We start from the raw sequence: 15,995 nt of genomic DNA on the forward strand, positions 1-15,995 counted from the left end.
CCAGGGCCTCACCTATGCAAGGGAAGTGCTGTACCAGTGAGCTGCATTCCTAAGCTTTATATTTTGCATCTGTTATATTTATCTTATCATCTACATTTATTTTAGGCATTATAGGACAATAGCTATTGCAAAGAAAATACTATTATAACTTTACCTTGACTAAATATTTGATAACTTCTTATTTGTGTAATATAAAGTATGTACATGCAGTATCATAATATCTGTGGTATAGTGAAGTAAATTACAGAACTTGAGTTAAAAGAATTATAGAACTTGAGCTGAATTATAGAACTTGAGTTGAAAAGATCAGTTTTAACTGATAAGAACAGATACTGCACTTGATCTTAGCAAAAAGGCTGAGAAGTGATCTTTTGGTCACTTTTTAAATGATCTCACCATTTTTTAAAAAAATGTGTTGAATAGTGATAACTAATAAAAGCAGACTTTGCAAACATCAGCAGCTATGCAAGGCCTTCTGATTTACAATTGGGAGACGGGTGACTTATTCTGGAAAATGTTCTTGGCAAATATTTCAGAAGCTGACAATCTGAAGCTGAACAATTAGTGTAAATAATTGCTCAAGTTACTGATAATTTAAAAAAAAATGTAGAGGCTGCGAGGAATTGCTGTGAAAGGTATTAGTACAAGTCTGATTGAGTAGCACTGTAGCACTGTCCTCCTGTTGTTCATCGATTTCTCTAGTGGGCCCAGTAACGTCTCCATTGTGAGACTTGTTATTGTGTTTGGCATATTGAATACGTCACGGGTGACTTGCCAGGCTTTGCCTTGCGGGTGAAATACTCTCAGTAGCTGGCCAGGCTCTCTGAGAGGGGCGAGGAATTGAACCCGGCTGTGCCGGGCCAGCGGCTTGCAAGGCAAGCGCCCTACCTGCTGTGCTCCAGCCCCTGATTGAGTAACAAGAAGAAAAAAGAAGGTATTATAAAGAGATGGCAATAAAGAAAGCAGGATAATACATCTCAGACTGTCTCTTAATATATACATATTTTATTCTTTGTTCATTTTCCTGGGTTTCTTATAATTCTATCAGTTTTAGAGATTATCCTTTTAGAAGACCCTTCATTTATTCATTTATTCATAAACCTGACAGTTTGATGAATATGACGGGTTGATATGACTGTCATGATGAGCAAGAAGAAATATATTCATTTTTGAACAAGTATGCCGTGCACTTTCACTTAAATTATTTCAAAGACAGTGTATAATCAACTCTTGAGAATTAACGGTTCTACTACTTATTCTTTAATTGTGTTGATTTTAACATCTCCATCCATGCTAGCAGCAAAAGAAAGACTGTAAGTTCATATTATTTAGAATTGAGGACTGTGGGAAAGTAAATTTAGGAGCTCAACAAATTTTGGATTTTGGGGCCAAAGAGGTAGTACAGCGGATAGGGCATTTTTGCCTTGTACATGGCCAACCTGGGTTTGATCCCCGGCATCCCATATAGTCCCCCAAGCACCACCAGGTGTGGTTCCTGAGAGCAGAGCCAGGAGTAAGTAACCCCTGAGCATCGTTGGGTGTGGCCCAAAAAGCAAAAAAAAAAAAAATTTTGGATTTCCTGTGGATTTCACTTACAAGGTAACTGATCTTGTAGAATGATGTGTTGTGACCTCTTTAGATAAAGAAGTACCAGTAACAGAAATTCAGAGATAACTCTTTTGTTCACAGACTAACACCTAACATTAAAGTAAGTGTTATTGGGGACAGTGAGAAAGATAGTCAGAGATGGAGTAAGACACTTGCCTCACACTTCTTTGATTCCAGTGTGATACCAAGCACCACTTAAGGTTTCCTGAGCTCCATTGAGTTTGTCCCTAAAACTTACATAAGAGGCTGTCATTTTAAGTTGTGATATTATTTGCATTTATTTTTGAGGATCTTTATTTGGTCAGAAATCATTTTTGAGATTATTTTTTCTCTTCAGAAATCATTCTTTTTAATAGAAATGGGTTGCAATACTCTCCAGAGTTTAACATTAAAGATAAGCTAATCTTTTTAGTAGAAATGAGTTGAACATTAAAGATATTTACAACTTCAGAAACTTTTGGGGGGGTCTAAAAATAAATGTAATGAAAACTCTTATTGTGTTAATGCCATATTTGTATTCTGGTCTACTTAATTATATGATTACAAGAATGCAGGACATGAGTAGCAAAAAAAGGAGTAAAATTGCTTACATTTAATGAAACAGATGAGATATATAAAATGATCATGCATAACACCGCTCTCTCGGTAGCTGGAGCTATAGTACAGCAGGTAGGGCATTACCCTTGGACATGGCAAACCTGGGCTCAATCCTGGCACCCCATATGATTCCTCAGGCACTGGCAGGAGTGATCCTTGTGGGCAGAGCCAAAAGTAAACCCTGAGCCCAGCCTGTGTGGCCCCAAGACAAAACAAAATAAAAAAGCTATCCCACTGAAAAAATTTCTTTTTCTTACCTGGATTACAATTGAGAAGCTACCTATTTCCATGCTTAAGGTATTTCTGGTGATGAGAAGCATTGTTGATATAAAATCATGTGCATGTGCTATTAGAAAGATGTCTTAAGAAGTGTTGGTTTAAAATAAAACAGAGAGCCGAAGAGTTAATACAGTGGTTAGGGTATTTGCCTTTCATGCAGCTGACTTGGTTTTGATCCCAGGCACTTATATGCTCCCCTGTGCCCAGCCAGGAGTGATCTCTGATTACAGAGATGGAATAAGCCCTGAACACCACTGAGTATGACTCCAAATACAAAGCCAAAAATAGAACAGTTTCCTGAAGTCATTATACTTTTTACTTTATTTTAATAGATATTTTCTTTGCCATTTTTTTTGTGCTTCTTTCAGAGTGAGTGAGGAAAAGGAAGTGACAGAAGAACGACTCAAAGCTGAACAGGAATCATTTGAGAAGAAGATAAGGCAGTTGGAAGAACAGAATGAACTGATCATCAAAGAAAGGGAAGATATCCTTTTTAAAAAAAAGTCCTCTTTTGTAACATACAGAAAGTTTTACTCTGAGATGTAAACTTCAGAGAAATAATTTTTCTAATTTATAACGGAATAAATCTGCATGGGCTTCCATTTTGTAGGCAATCAAAACAACATGAAACAGCATGTGCTATTGCTTCCTTTGTGCTTGATACAGCCACCCAGCTGTTCTGCTGCTATTATACTGCAGATCCTATATTTGTCAACTAAAAAAGACAGAAATTTGAGCTTTAATGATATAGTGTTGGAACTTTATTAAACTCTGTTCTACTACTTTAGTTCAGCTGAAAACTCTTTGTATTTTTTTAAGTAAGTGCCTTCCTAGCAGTGTTTAGGGGTGCATGCACTCCAGGCCTGACTGGGGTAGGTGCTAGGGAGCTGAAGGTTTAGTACTCAGTCTGATAATGGTGTATAAGGTATACCATATGCCCCTCTGAATTATCTCAGATACTACCCTGGCACTACTATCTGAATTCTTTCTAACTAAAATTTTCACACTTTTAACAAATTCTACTCTGAAATATTAATTAGGGGGAGAAATCCATTCTATTTTGTTATTATAATTGATAGGTATATATACTATAGCCTAAAAAATAAAGCTATTCTCTTGAAAAGAACACTGCTGGGTTCATAACTAGAAGGTGTGTGTGTGTGTGTGTGTGTGTGTGTGTTTGTGTGTGTGTGTGTATCTGTGTGTAGTATATGCATGCTGGGATACATATTCATGGCTGTAGATGCATAGGTTAATATTTCTAAAGAAAGTAAAATAAAAACTGGTGTTTTAACTTAAAGAGTTTTACTTTAATTAGTTAAAATGAGCAAATTTCTGTGGTAGATTCTGGGTATGCAGAATTACTTGTATTTTTGATCTGCCTCTCCCTGATGATTAGTGATGTAGAGCATTTTCTCATGTACCTTTTTGCCATTCACATTACTTCTTTGAGAAAGTTTCTGTTCATTTCATCGCCCCATTTTTTTGATGGGGTTGGATGTTTTCTTCTTGCGAAGTTCAACCAGTGCTTTGTATGTCCTTGATATCAACCCCTTGTTGGATGGGTATTGGGCAAATATCCTTTCCCATTCTGTAGACTGTCTTTATATTTTGGTCACTGTTTCTTTTGAGGTGCAGAAGCTTCTTAGTTTAAGATAGTCCCATTTGTCTATCGAAGTTTTCAGTTGCTTGGCCAGTGGTGTGTCATCTTTGAAGATACCATTAGCTTCAGTGTCATGGAGGGTTTTGCCAATTTGTCTTCACTGTACCTTATGGATTCCAGTCTGATGTTGAAGTCTTTAATCCATTTTGATCTTACTTTTGTACATTGTGTTAGGCAGAGATCTGAGCCCATTTTTTTGCATGTAGCTGTCCAGTTTTCCAGCATAATTTGTTAAATTTCCTTGCTCCACTTCACTTTTTTTGCCCCCTTATCAAAGATTAGATGATCATATGTTTGGGGGGAGATGTTAGTATATTCAACCCTGTTCCATTGGTCTGCAGCTCTGCCTTTTTTCCAGTACGATGCTGTTTTAATTATTACTGCTTTGTAGTAGAGTTTGAAGTTGGGGAGGTTGATTCCTCCCACCCATTTTCTTTTTCCCAAGAATTGCCTTAGCTATTTGTGGGGACTTATTGTTCCGTATGAATTTCAGGAGTGTTTGCTCCATTTCTTTGAAGAATGTCATGGGTATCGTTATAGAGATCACATTAAATTTGTACAATGCTTTGGTAAATATTGCCATTTTGACAATGTTAATTCTCCCGATCCATGAGCAGGGGATATCTATCCATTACCTCGTGTCCTCTTTTATTACCTGAAGTAACGTTTTATAGTGTTCTTTGTACAGATCTTTTCTTTCTTTAGTTAAGCTGATTCCTAGGTATGTGAATGGGATTTTTTCCTGTCACTTTCTTCTCTCTCATTATTTGCGTATAGGAAAGCCATGGACTTTTGGGTATTGATTTTATAGCCTGCAACTTTACTATACAAGTCTGTGGTTTCTAGGAGTTTCTTGGTAGAGGTTTTAGGGTTCTCCAAGTATAGTATCATATTATTTGTGAAACAACAATGACATACCATCTCACACCACAAAGACTGGCCCACATCCAAAAGAACAAAAGCAACCAGTGTTGGCGCGGATGTGGCAAGAAAGGGACCCTCCTTCACTACTGGTGGGAATGCCGACTAGTTCAGCCCTTTTGGAAAACAATGTGTACTATTCTCAAAAAATTAGAAATTGAGCTTCCATTTGATCCAACAATACCTGTCACTGTCACTGTCCTCCCATTGTTCATCGATTTGCTCGAGCGGGCCCAGTAACGTCTCCATTGGAGACTTTGTTGTTACTGTGTTTGGCATATCGAATACATCACGGGTAGCTTGCGAGGCTCTGCCATGCAGGCGAGATACTCTCGGTAGCTTGCTGGGCTCTCCGGGAGGGGCAGAGGAAACGAACTCCTGGGAATATATCCTGGAGAGGCAAAAAAGTACAGTCAGAATGACATTTGCACTTCTATTTTCATTGCTGCTTTGTTCACAATAGCCAAAATTTGGGGGGAAAAAACCCAGAGTGCCTGAAAACAGATGACTGGATAAAGAAACTTTGTGTACATCTACACAATAGAATGCTATGCAGCTTTAGGAAAGATGAAGTCACGAAATTTACATACTAGTGGTACTACATGGAAAGTGTCATGCTAAGTGAAATGAGTCAGAGAGGGACAGACAAAAAGATTGCATTCATCTGGGGAATATAATGTAACAAAATAGTAGACTAACACCCAAGAATAACCAAGATAAGTACCAGGAGGTTCACTCCATGTTTTGGAGACCAGCCGCACATGCTAGGGGAAATGGCAGCTCAGATAGAGAAGGGAGCATCAAATAAAGGGTTGAGAGGATCATCCCAGGATGGGAGATGCATGCTGAAAGTAGACTATAGACCGAACATGATTGCCACTCAATGCCTCTTTTGCAAACCACAGCACCCAAAAGGAGAGAGAGAACAAAAGGGAATGCCCTGCCACAGAGGTGGGTTTGATGGAGGAGATGGGGGGATAAGAATGATACTGGGATCATCAGAGGTGGAGAATGGGCACTGGTGGAGGGATGGGTCTTGATCATTGTATAACTGAAATCCAAGCACAAAAATTTGTAAGTCTACAACTGTACCTCATGGTGTTTCACTAATAAAAATTTATAAAAAGAATTACTTGTATTTTTGGCAGTGGTATTGATACAAAAGAGCAGTGACTATCTCCAAGTTAAAGTGATAAGTCTGCTTAACTAGTATGTGATTTATTGAAGGAGCCATTGTTTGTGATGTCAATTGTTAATAATTGTTTTGGATTCTTCAGGTTTTAAAAGTGATCATGTATTGGCACATCTCCATTGCAGGGTTTCCCACAGATATAGAGTTTTCCACATCTTAACTTGAGTAGTGTAATTCATTTCTTTAATGTCATGGGCTCTCTCAGCTTTCTCCTTTCTGGAGAAGCCCACATTTTCTCTTGAACATATTTCTCTCTCTCTCTCTTTCTCTCTCTCTCTCTCTCTCTCTCTCTCTCACTCTCACTCTCACTCTCTTTCTCCCTCCCTGTATTCCATAAATAAAACTTTTATTTTACTTTAGAAAAAAAAGATCATATTTTGCCAGTAATTATATCTTTGTGAATACCAGGGAAATAGAAGCATAAAAATAAGTTAATTAGCTTGGAAGAAAAAGGGACAGAAATACAACTGTAAGAAATGAGTTCTGAACTATTTTTCAAACACGGGAAGTACCTGATTAGAAATTCATATAATTAAAATTCTCATACTTGATTTGCTGAGCCGAACATTCATAAGACTTATTTGCCCCATAGCTGTGAAGTAGCAGTTTTTCAAGATTTTCCGCCCTATATCTCTTTAGTGTTTAAATACTCATCTTGGGTCTTGTCTGCTGCCTTTGACTTCATTGCCTTGGATTGTCAACTTTCAAGCTAGGCCCTGTTTTGTGATTTTCTTTCTTATATTTTCTGTAGGTTAAAGTATACTCTGTTAGTCTGAATTTGCAGCAAATTGTACCACCCAATTTTGTTTTTTCACTTCTTACAAGGATTAGTGATTAAGGACCCTAGTTACTTTCAAGAAAAGTTAGGAATGTTTTTTTAGGAGCCAGTGCAAAGACTTGGGGCAGGTGTTCCCCTGCTCTGTTGGGGGAAGCAACAAGGTGACTGGTGAAACCAGGCTGACGTGAGAGGAACATCAAGGTAAAGGGCATATTTTTTTAATTGCTGCTTGTGGAGCCTAAGGGCATTTTAAATTTTTTTTTACTTTGGTGCTGGGGATGATCAGATCTAGATCACACACATAGGCAAGTGCTCCACCACTGAGCTACATCAATAGCCCAGGAATGATTTTATTTGTAACAAAAACGCAGTGTGTGACTTTATGTGTGAAACCTCTGGCATCTGTTCACTGGCTTTAAGTTTTGGAGTGCTGGCTTTTCTATAGTTTTCTTTGCATTTTCCAATGGTGGCAGAAATTTAGGCTGCAAAATGGTTATTCCAGTTCTAGTACTCAAAATTGCATTAAGGTAGGGTGGTAAGGGAAAGGAAAGCTCCTGTCCTGTCAGTGATGACTATTTCATCTCTAAAAATAAAATATTTCACAGGGCATCTCCCTTCCAACAGTCTAAAATAGACAATGCCCAAACTTTGTTACGTAACCATGCTAAACTGCAGAAAGGCTGACAAAGTAAGCATTTAGTTTGTCTAATTTATATAGTGAAAAGCAGCAGGAAGAAGGGACTGCAAATTAAGCAGGCCCTCCAACTCTGCTTGTAGCAGAAATGGGAAAATAAAAATCATCTTTTACAGAGGAAGGATGTAGTGATACTTAGGCCTTTTTTTTTTTTTGGCTGGGGCGGAGTGGGCATGGGGGGTGGTATTGAATCTAATATCTCAACAGTAAGTTCTTAGACATTGTGACTTTAAGCAAAGGTAGGTCTTTGAATAACTTCGTTTTATTCACTGTGGAGTGGAGCTTTTTTTTATGATTTATTTATTGAATCACTGTGGGAAAAGTTACAAAGCTTTCAGGTTTAGGTCTCGGTCATGCAAATATCAAACACATTTCCCTTTACCAATACTTATTTTTCACCACAAAGAACCCCAATAAACCCCCAACCTCCACCCCTCCCAATGCCTGTGAGGCAGTTGAATTCTAGTTAACACTCTATCTACTTTGACTAGATTCATTGTTTCGATAAAAGATGCACCATTATTATTTAGAGTTTACCCCCCAAATCAGACCTGCTGAAAAAGCATTGTGAAATGATTTGCTTTCTACAGCTGGGTTCAAGAATTAAATGATGTCTGGATTTGGTTTTGGATTTCTGCTATTTTACTTATTAACCCTGGAAGTATTTCTACTGAGAGTCAGATAATTAAGAGATTGGTTTCTGTGCTCTGGAGTCAGTGCCGTGCCGGAGAGCCGCTCGTAGGGGGCAACTGGTGACCTCGGTAGGGCGTGAAGGACGAGCCGGGAACACCCCCTTCCCATGAGGTTTTAGTCGCCCCATCACCACCGGCTCATACCTGGCTCTCCACAAGGCTCCCATGCGGCTGCCATCTTTCTTTCCAGAGGGGAGAAGGCAGAAGGGAGCAACACCCTTTTCCCTCCGGGCAGACATGGTGACATGGATTAATGCATAGTCCGTTCACTTTTCTGCTCCAAGCTGCTGTGGAGTGGAGCTTTTTATCTGAGTTTCTTGTTTGTTTGTTTTGTTTTAAGTTTTTCTATCACTTTCAGTTGTAATCAGGCTTTACTCCTGGCTCTGAGCTCCAGGATCATTCCTGGTGGGCTCAGGGTACCACATTGGGTACCAGGGATTGGGTTCAGGTCAGCCATGTGCAAGTGCCCTACAACTGTACTATCTCTCCAGCCCCTTTATCTGAGTTCTAAGGAAACATTGATAAACAATATGAGTTATTCAAGGACCTGCTGTGTTGTGAGCTGAGAAAATTTAGGTGATCTGAGAAAGTAAGGTGAAAAAGGGAGGTAGCAGACAATTAGAAAGTCTAACCACAGTTTATTTGACGATATACGGGAATAAGATGTGTTACCTGGAAACGTGAAATCAAATTTAAGAGGATTATTATAGTTACCATTCCCTGGGTCAAAAGTAATTTTATATGGTATTGAATTGAGTATATAATGTAGTCTAAATTCAGCTTGTCTGCAAATGGTTTCTTCTACCTAGTTAAATATTAAAATACTTCAGACCATTATATTTCCCTGTTTTCCCTGTGATTTTGCTAGGGATCAGCGAAACAGAACCATTGACCAAATCCAGTAAGGCATCAGCTACATCCTGCCATCCCATTAATTTCTGCATACGGATGCTTTTGCACTGCAACTGCTACTTGTTGTTCATCGATTTGCTGGAGAGGGCCCAGTAACGTCTCCATTGGAGACTTTGTTGTTACTGTGTTTGGCATATCGAATATATCACGGGTAGCTTGCCAGGCTCTGCCATGCGGGCAAGATACTCTCGGTAGCTTGCCAGGAAGGAATCGAACTCGGGTCGGCCATGTTGGCTGCATGCAAGGCAAACGCCCTACCACTGTGCTATCGACTTTGTTTTTTTAATTATTATTATTACTATTATTATTATTATTTTGGCTTTTTGGGTCACACCTGGCGATGCTCAGGGGTTCCTACTAGCTCTGCGCTCAGGAATTACTCCTGGTGGTGCTCGGGGGACCATATGGGATGCTGGGAACCAAACTTGGGTCAGCCATGTGCAAGGCAAACGCCCTACCCACTGTGCTATCACTCCAGCCCCTAGACTCTGTTTTTTATCAACTGAAATATTTACAACTTGATCCTCTGTTGAAAACATTTACAGATCCTGGACTTGGCTTAGCTAGACCTAATTTAGATGTGGTAAGATAGGATTTGACTTAATCATTTATTTTATAATTTTGAAAGAAGATTGGAAAAAAATATTAGACTATTATGTCACTATCACCCCATTGTTTATTGATTTGCTCGAGCAGGTGCCAGTTACATCTCCGTTTGTCCCTGTCACGTGCTAGTGTAGCCTGATGGCATATTGGTGGCTCTTTCAGGGTCAGGGGAATGAGGACCATCATTGTTACTGTTTTTGGCATATTGAGTATGCCATGGGTAGCTTGCCAGGCTCTGCCATGTAGGCGGGATACACTCGGTAGCTTGCTGGGCTCTCCAAGAGAGATGGAGACTATTATTCATCAATTTGCTCGAGCAGGCCCAGTAACGTCTCCATCGTGAGACTTGTTGTTACTGTGTTTGGCATATTGAATACATCACAAGTAGCTTGCCAGGCTTCGCCGTGCAGGCGAGATACTCTTGGTAGGCTCGGAGACTATTATAACAAAATTGTTTAATCACAATAATTGGTTTAGTTATAATGATTTTCCCAGAATCACCAAAAGATAGATGTTATTTATGAAATTTGTCAAAGAAGGCGAAGTCAGAATTACAAAACAGTGACATCTATGATTTTTTATTCCAAGTAGAGTTCTTAGGTATAATTTTTGTTTACCAGCATAAACCTGTCAAAGGGTAATATACTTGATTATATAGCACATAAAATTTTATAAAACTTAGAAATATAAAGCAAAACTATAATTTAAAATAATATAATTTTAACTACAGCTACATTTCTCTATCATAAATTAATGATTTGAGTTTTCATAGTCATGAATCATATCATTTAAGTTTATTTTAGTCTTTCTGTGAGGAAATACATTAATCATGATATTTGGCATTTTAGAGATATGCTGTACTAACTTAATAAGGTTTTTGTTCTGTAAGTTTTAATAACTTGATTTATTGATCAACTATATGCACATTTCCAGGTTTTAGTAATAAAATGGATACTTTACATGTCTTTATGTAGGCTTTTAAAAGATTTGTTCTTGTAATAAATAGAGAACTTATTATTAAAGCATAAGAATTATTGGTAATTTTTATTCTTTGAATAGAGAACGCTTCCCGCCACCCCCAGAGAATTAAACTGTGTTAATAGGTTTTTACGTTTCCATTTACAATGGCAGAAGTTTGATGAACCTGGACTCTATCTGCATCTTTCTCTTGTATATATACACTTTTCTCCTATGAGAATTGCTGAGGCTATCATATCAGGAAAAAAAACTCATAACATGGTGACTAGTTTGTAAGTTTCTTGCACATTAAAAGCATAAAAATTAAAAGTTGGGAGCAGGACTGCTTTGAGAATACTGAAACCAAAAGGGGGGAATTGACAGGCAAGCTATTAAAAATTACAGAACTGAAAATGCAGAGCAGTCTAAAATTTTATTAATGTAGATATATCTGAAGAATATCCTCTATTAAGTGAATTTAATAGCTAACATTTGTAATGATGATTAGTAATATCGAATTACTTTTACCATAGTTTTTAGTACTTACACTCTTAAGGCATTTTTATTTATTGGTCACCAATTTACTGAACACTTTTATTTAAACTTAACATTCTTCACAGTACCTGGTACTGTGAGGCAGATATTCTTTTAATTTTTGTTTGTTTTTATTTTTCAAATAACACCAAGTGGTGCTCAGGGACTACTCCTAGCTCTGTGCTCCGGGGTTACTCTTAATAGTGCTCAGGTGACCATGCAGTGCTCGGGATCAGACCTGGACTACTCTCAGCACACAGCCATTTGAATTATTACTCTGACCCCAAAGCAGATTTTCTTCTCCGCTATAATACAAATAAATATATAAGTGTGAAGTAATAATTGTGTTTCAGACTAATTGTGTTTCAGATGTCCTGTTTTCAAATGATTAGATGGTGTGTATGTTTTATTTTTTGATTGTTCCTTTAAAATATTTCTTCATATAAAAACTGACAATCGCAATTAAAGTTGCAAGAAGGAACAAAGATAAGAGGGCTAAAATGAATGGAAAGGAAGGTTTGAAGTATCAATTTACCTATTGAGAAATTTACTGAAGAAAATTTGCCAGTAGAGAAGAGAACCTTTGATATGGTGACGAAAGAGAATTGTTATTAGTCGAATGCAGCAAAGAGTTGTCAAATAGTCACCTTAATCTCACACTAGTAATCCAACACATACGTGTGTTAAAAGCACAAGGACTAGTTATTCAGTCTAGAGCCATTAGAAGAGAGGAGGTTTTAGTATGATGGTAAGTGTAATCATTTAGAAAAATCCCAGCATTTAAAGTATATTCTTCATGCAATGCTGTATAGTAATTTGAGATGGCAGTGAAGTGTTTTGTGCTGCTAAGGCAATTGTTTTTGCACTTAGTAAACCAAAAGCTAATCATATGAAAAATACTTTTTGTAAGTTTTTAATTAATTGGATATCTCATATATGGCATCTCAATGTCATATATAACATATATAACAAGAATATTTCAACATTTTTGAAAAAGTACTTAGTCATAAAATGTGAAATCTTGATTTAATTCTGCTTTTAAATTAAATAATGACCTTGCAAGTCTTCATTTCAGCCTATACAAAAATGTTACTATCCGAACTATTTAATATATAAGGTGGTCAAATCAGTTAAAATGTGATTTTTTAAACTATGAAGTTCTGAAAAACTACAATATGTTTTCTTGTTTGAAAAAATGTAATGTATAATATCTGTAGATAATGTGATGAACTTTCAAATGTTTTATATCAGAAGCCATCTTCTGTTTGAAGATTTTCTAGTCTTCATTTATATTTCTGTTACACAAACAAACAATAACTATGTTTCAGTGTAGTTTTTGAAAAAAGATATGTATGTTTTGTTTGTAAGAGGGAGAATCCTTGGGGTGGGGGGGAATGTAAGCCAGTTTTCAGAGAACTTGTTGTGAAGGCAAACCGAGTGGGGATTGCTGAGGAATCTGCACATCCCGTGCTGCTTGGGCAATACTTAGGACTCAAGGCAGAGATGCGCAAGTAGAGCCGAGAAGCTGGTTGCCAATGCCATGTGAGTCGGCTCCTGATGTTTAACGAGAAATGCTAAAGTAGAACTAATTAAAATAAGATAAATAAATTTGGACTTCTTTTTCATGTGAAAGATGTGACTCCATAGCTTTTTTCTTTTTTTCTTTTCCCCCTCATTACAGGTTTTTGGGCCACACCTGGCAATGTTTAGGGTCGAATCCTCTGTGCTCAGGGTTGCTCCTGGAAGGCTCAGGAACTATATTGGGTGCCGGAGATGAAACTTGTGTTGGCTCTGTGCAAGGCAAGCGCCCTGTCCCCTGTACTATCCTGTACTATCACAGTGGCCCCTTGGCTCCATACCCATTAGGAAGCCAGACTTTGTCTGTCCTGGCATTGCAGGTGTCAGCTATCTTGTGCACTTTGTAAGCAGAAAGGAGTCTGTCAATTTAAAAATGTTTGATCTCAATTTAGTTTTAATTTCAGTTTTCAGTAGTTGAATTTGGAAATAAGATCAGGTTTGACATATTGATTTTATATCTTCTAACCTTGCTTAATTCTCACTTGAATTTTAGTAGTTGTTTTAGGTATTTATTAGACTCTTGTATGAAAGTATGTCATCTGCAAATAAAAACAATTAAAGTTCTTTCTAATTGTTATGTCTTTTATTTTTCTTGTCTTATTACAATAGTAACCAGTTGGATACTTATTGTGTAACAGATATGAGCAAGAGCATCTTTGTCTTATCTTTATCTTAGAGTAAAATATGTACTTTATGCTGGGTTTTTGACAGGTATGTCTTACAAAATGGAGCAATTTTCTTTTATTTCTAGTTTGCAAAGAGAATTTTTTGTGTAAATGAGCATTGGTTGTTCATAGCACTTGGCATTATATTATGTATTTATTGTATGTTTTCCTTACAGGATAATTTTTGTCTTTTACTCTGTTGTACACTTATAATCTAATACTTTGTACTGAATATGTAGTCAGAGTACACCTGTTAGATGAATGAGCCCCAGTTGCTTGATCAGAGCTGTACCATCATCACACTTCATCGCCACCTGGTGATAGTATGTCAGAATTGCAGAAGATTCTTGGTAAATATTTGAGAGGTAAAACTGCAAATGATTGAAGTGATGTCACAGATAATTATTTAACATAAACACATGATCATAATATATTAAAATGTGTGTATATAAAACAAAACAAGAGCATGCATGATTGTTGGCAAATATTTTTCACATTTAGTAGGTGCTGAAGTGTTTTTCTATTTTCCTGCATGCTAAGAAAGGATGAAGGATCAGTTTAATTACATATGTTAGAGAAACAGAATAAATTGTGAAAGTTGACATAAGTAGGGTGAGAGCAAAGGCATTTCTATATTTGCATTCCTACTCTGTCAGCAATTCCTAGATGCTAGATGCTAGCTAAACTTGAATTTTAAACAACAAGGATTTTGTAGCTGCTAATATCTTCTACTAAATATTTAATATATCATAAAGTTTGTCTTACAGCCAAGAAAAAAATTTAGGTTTGTTCTTTAAAATCTCCTTTCTTAGTTCCAGAGAAATTATTGAGATAGAAATGGGTAAAATTTACCTCATATCAATATCTTGAATTGAAACCATTTATTCTTTATACCGCTGTGATTATACTGTGCATTTTCATTTTTTAATGTCCCTTTAAAAAAAAGACCAATGCTACATATATGTTCATAAGAGTATTTTTTAGTGCTGTTGAAGTGTTAAAATTTTTTTTCATTGATGCTAAATGGTCAATCTTGTAAAGTGTTGATGTTTTTACATAAAGATCAGCTTTCCTTATGATCAAAACACCCTAAGGTGATAGTACTGGGAGTACTGTTTTAGTAATAAAGATTATAGCGTTGGTAAGTTCCCTACAAGGCCCCAAGATGGTAATACCCCTAGATTTTGTCTTTAAAGAAAACTGCTGAGAGGCAATAATTTTTTTGTATGTGTCCCATTTTCATTAATGCATGGTAATTGATGGAGTTGCAGTGACTTGTAGCAGTAATGAGTTCTAAACATAATAATGCACTCTTTTCTAATAAGTGAGCACTGCTGGGGTTTAAAAGCATACTAAATCAGTTGCTTTAGTATGAATTTATTAGTTTTTTTCAGCATTAGCTTTAATAGTAGTTATTTACATAAGCGTACATCCCATTAACCGCCATCAGGGCTGGAAAACATGCTGAACTGTTCATATTTTCATATAATTATTGAACATAATGGTTTCATTTGCATTTCTAAACAGTGATGTTTCTGTCAGCCTTGGAAATAGTGTCTTTACGCAGTCCCTATTTCACATCCACTTATTTGACATCGTTAAATTTTATGCTAATGTGCTTCCCTAGAATATCATCAGTAGGACAGATGCTTGTGCTTTAATATACAAATCAGGGTTGCTTTTCCATCCCCCAAATGGCAAAGGAAATAAAAAAAAAACAACTGCACTTTTAGATATAGAGTCTGTTTCCATATAAAGAGGTTTATGAATTAAAACTTCCAGGGTTAAATAATTATAATCTGATTTTCTCTTCAAAATACTTCATTATGAATAGCCATCTACCTAACTAGGGTTAGTTTTGTTGTCTTGAATGAGTGAGCCTTGGTACAGATCTTGCTGCTTATATTCTTAAATGTTGTTTTTGGATGCAAGTTTTTCAGTACCATTGAACCTGTCGGTCCCCAGTATTGGTTCAGAAAATATTCTCTATATGTTGTTCCTTTAGTATCTTAACCTGAGTTGTAATACCTTGTGGAAGAACCAGTTATATTGATGCTCTAGGGCATATAAATTTTCTGTATGTATTTGGAAAAGATTCGGTATAGAAAATGAGTTACTGGGTGGGTGATGTGAGGCCAAGAACATGTCAAGTGAGAGAGTGTAACTAATATGGAGCGACAGGTTAGTGGAAACTCTGTCTTTAGTTTATCTGTGTGTACTTAGCACCTATTGTAAAACTTAGTGTTTCCCCAGTTGACTGATACAGATTTCTCACCCCCAGGACCCCCACCCCTCACCTCTCTGAATCCAAAAATGGTT

General features: G+C 36.9%; 1 protein-coding gene and 1 pseudogene across 1 annotated transcript in view; one reads left to right on the forward strand and one right to left on the reverse strand.

Moving 5' to 3' along the window:
* The window catches only part of KIAA1328 (KIAA1328 ortholog), a 347,137-nt gene that overhangs the window by 44,968 nt on the left and 286,174 nt on the right, over positions 1-15,995 (forward strand). Inside the window, exon 5 of the mRNA XM_056138132.1 lies at positions 2,853-2,968. Within this exon, the coding sequence (XP_055994107.1) occupies positions 2,853-2,968 (116 nt within the window). The remainder of the gene's footprint in view (positions 1-2,852; positions 2,969-15,995) is intronic.
* On the reverse strand, positions 259-368 carry LOC130045617 (uncharacterized; annotated as a pseudogene).

This window comes from Sorex fumeus, unplaced genomic scaffold, assembly GCF_029834395.1.
Source record: "Sorex fumeus unplaced genomic scaffold, SorFum_2.1 ptg000128l, whole genome shotgun sequence".
In the NCBI taxonomy this organism is placed as follows: domain Eukaryota; kingdom Metazoa; phylum Chordata; class Mammalia; order Eulipotyphla; family Soricidae; genus Sorex; species Sorex fumeus.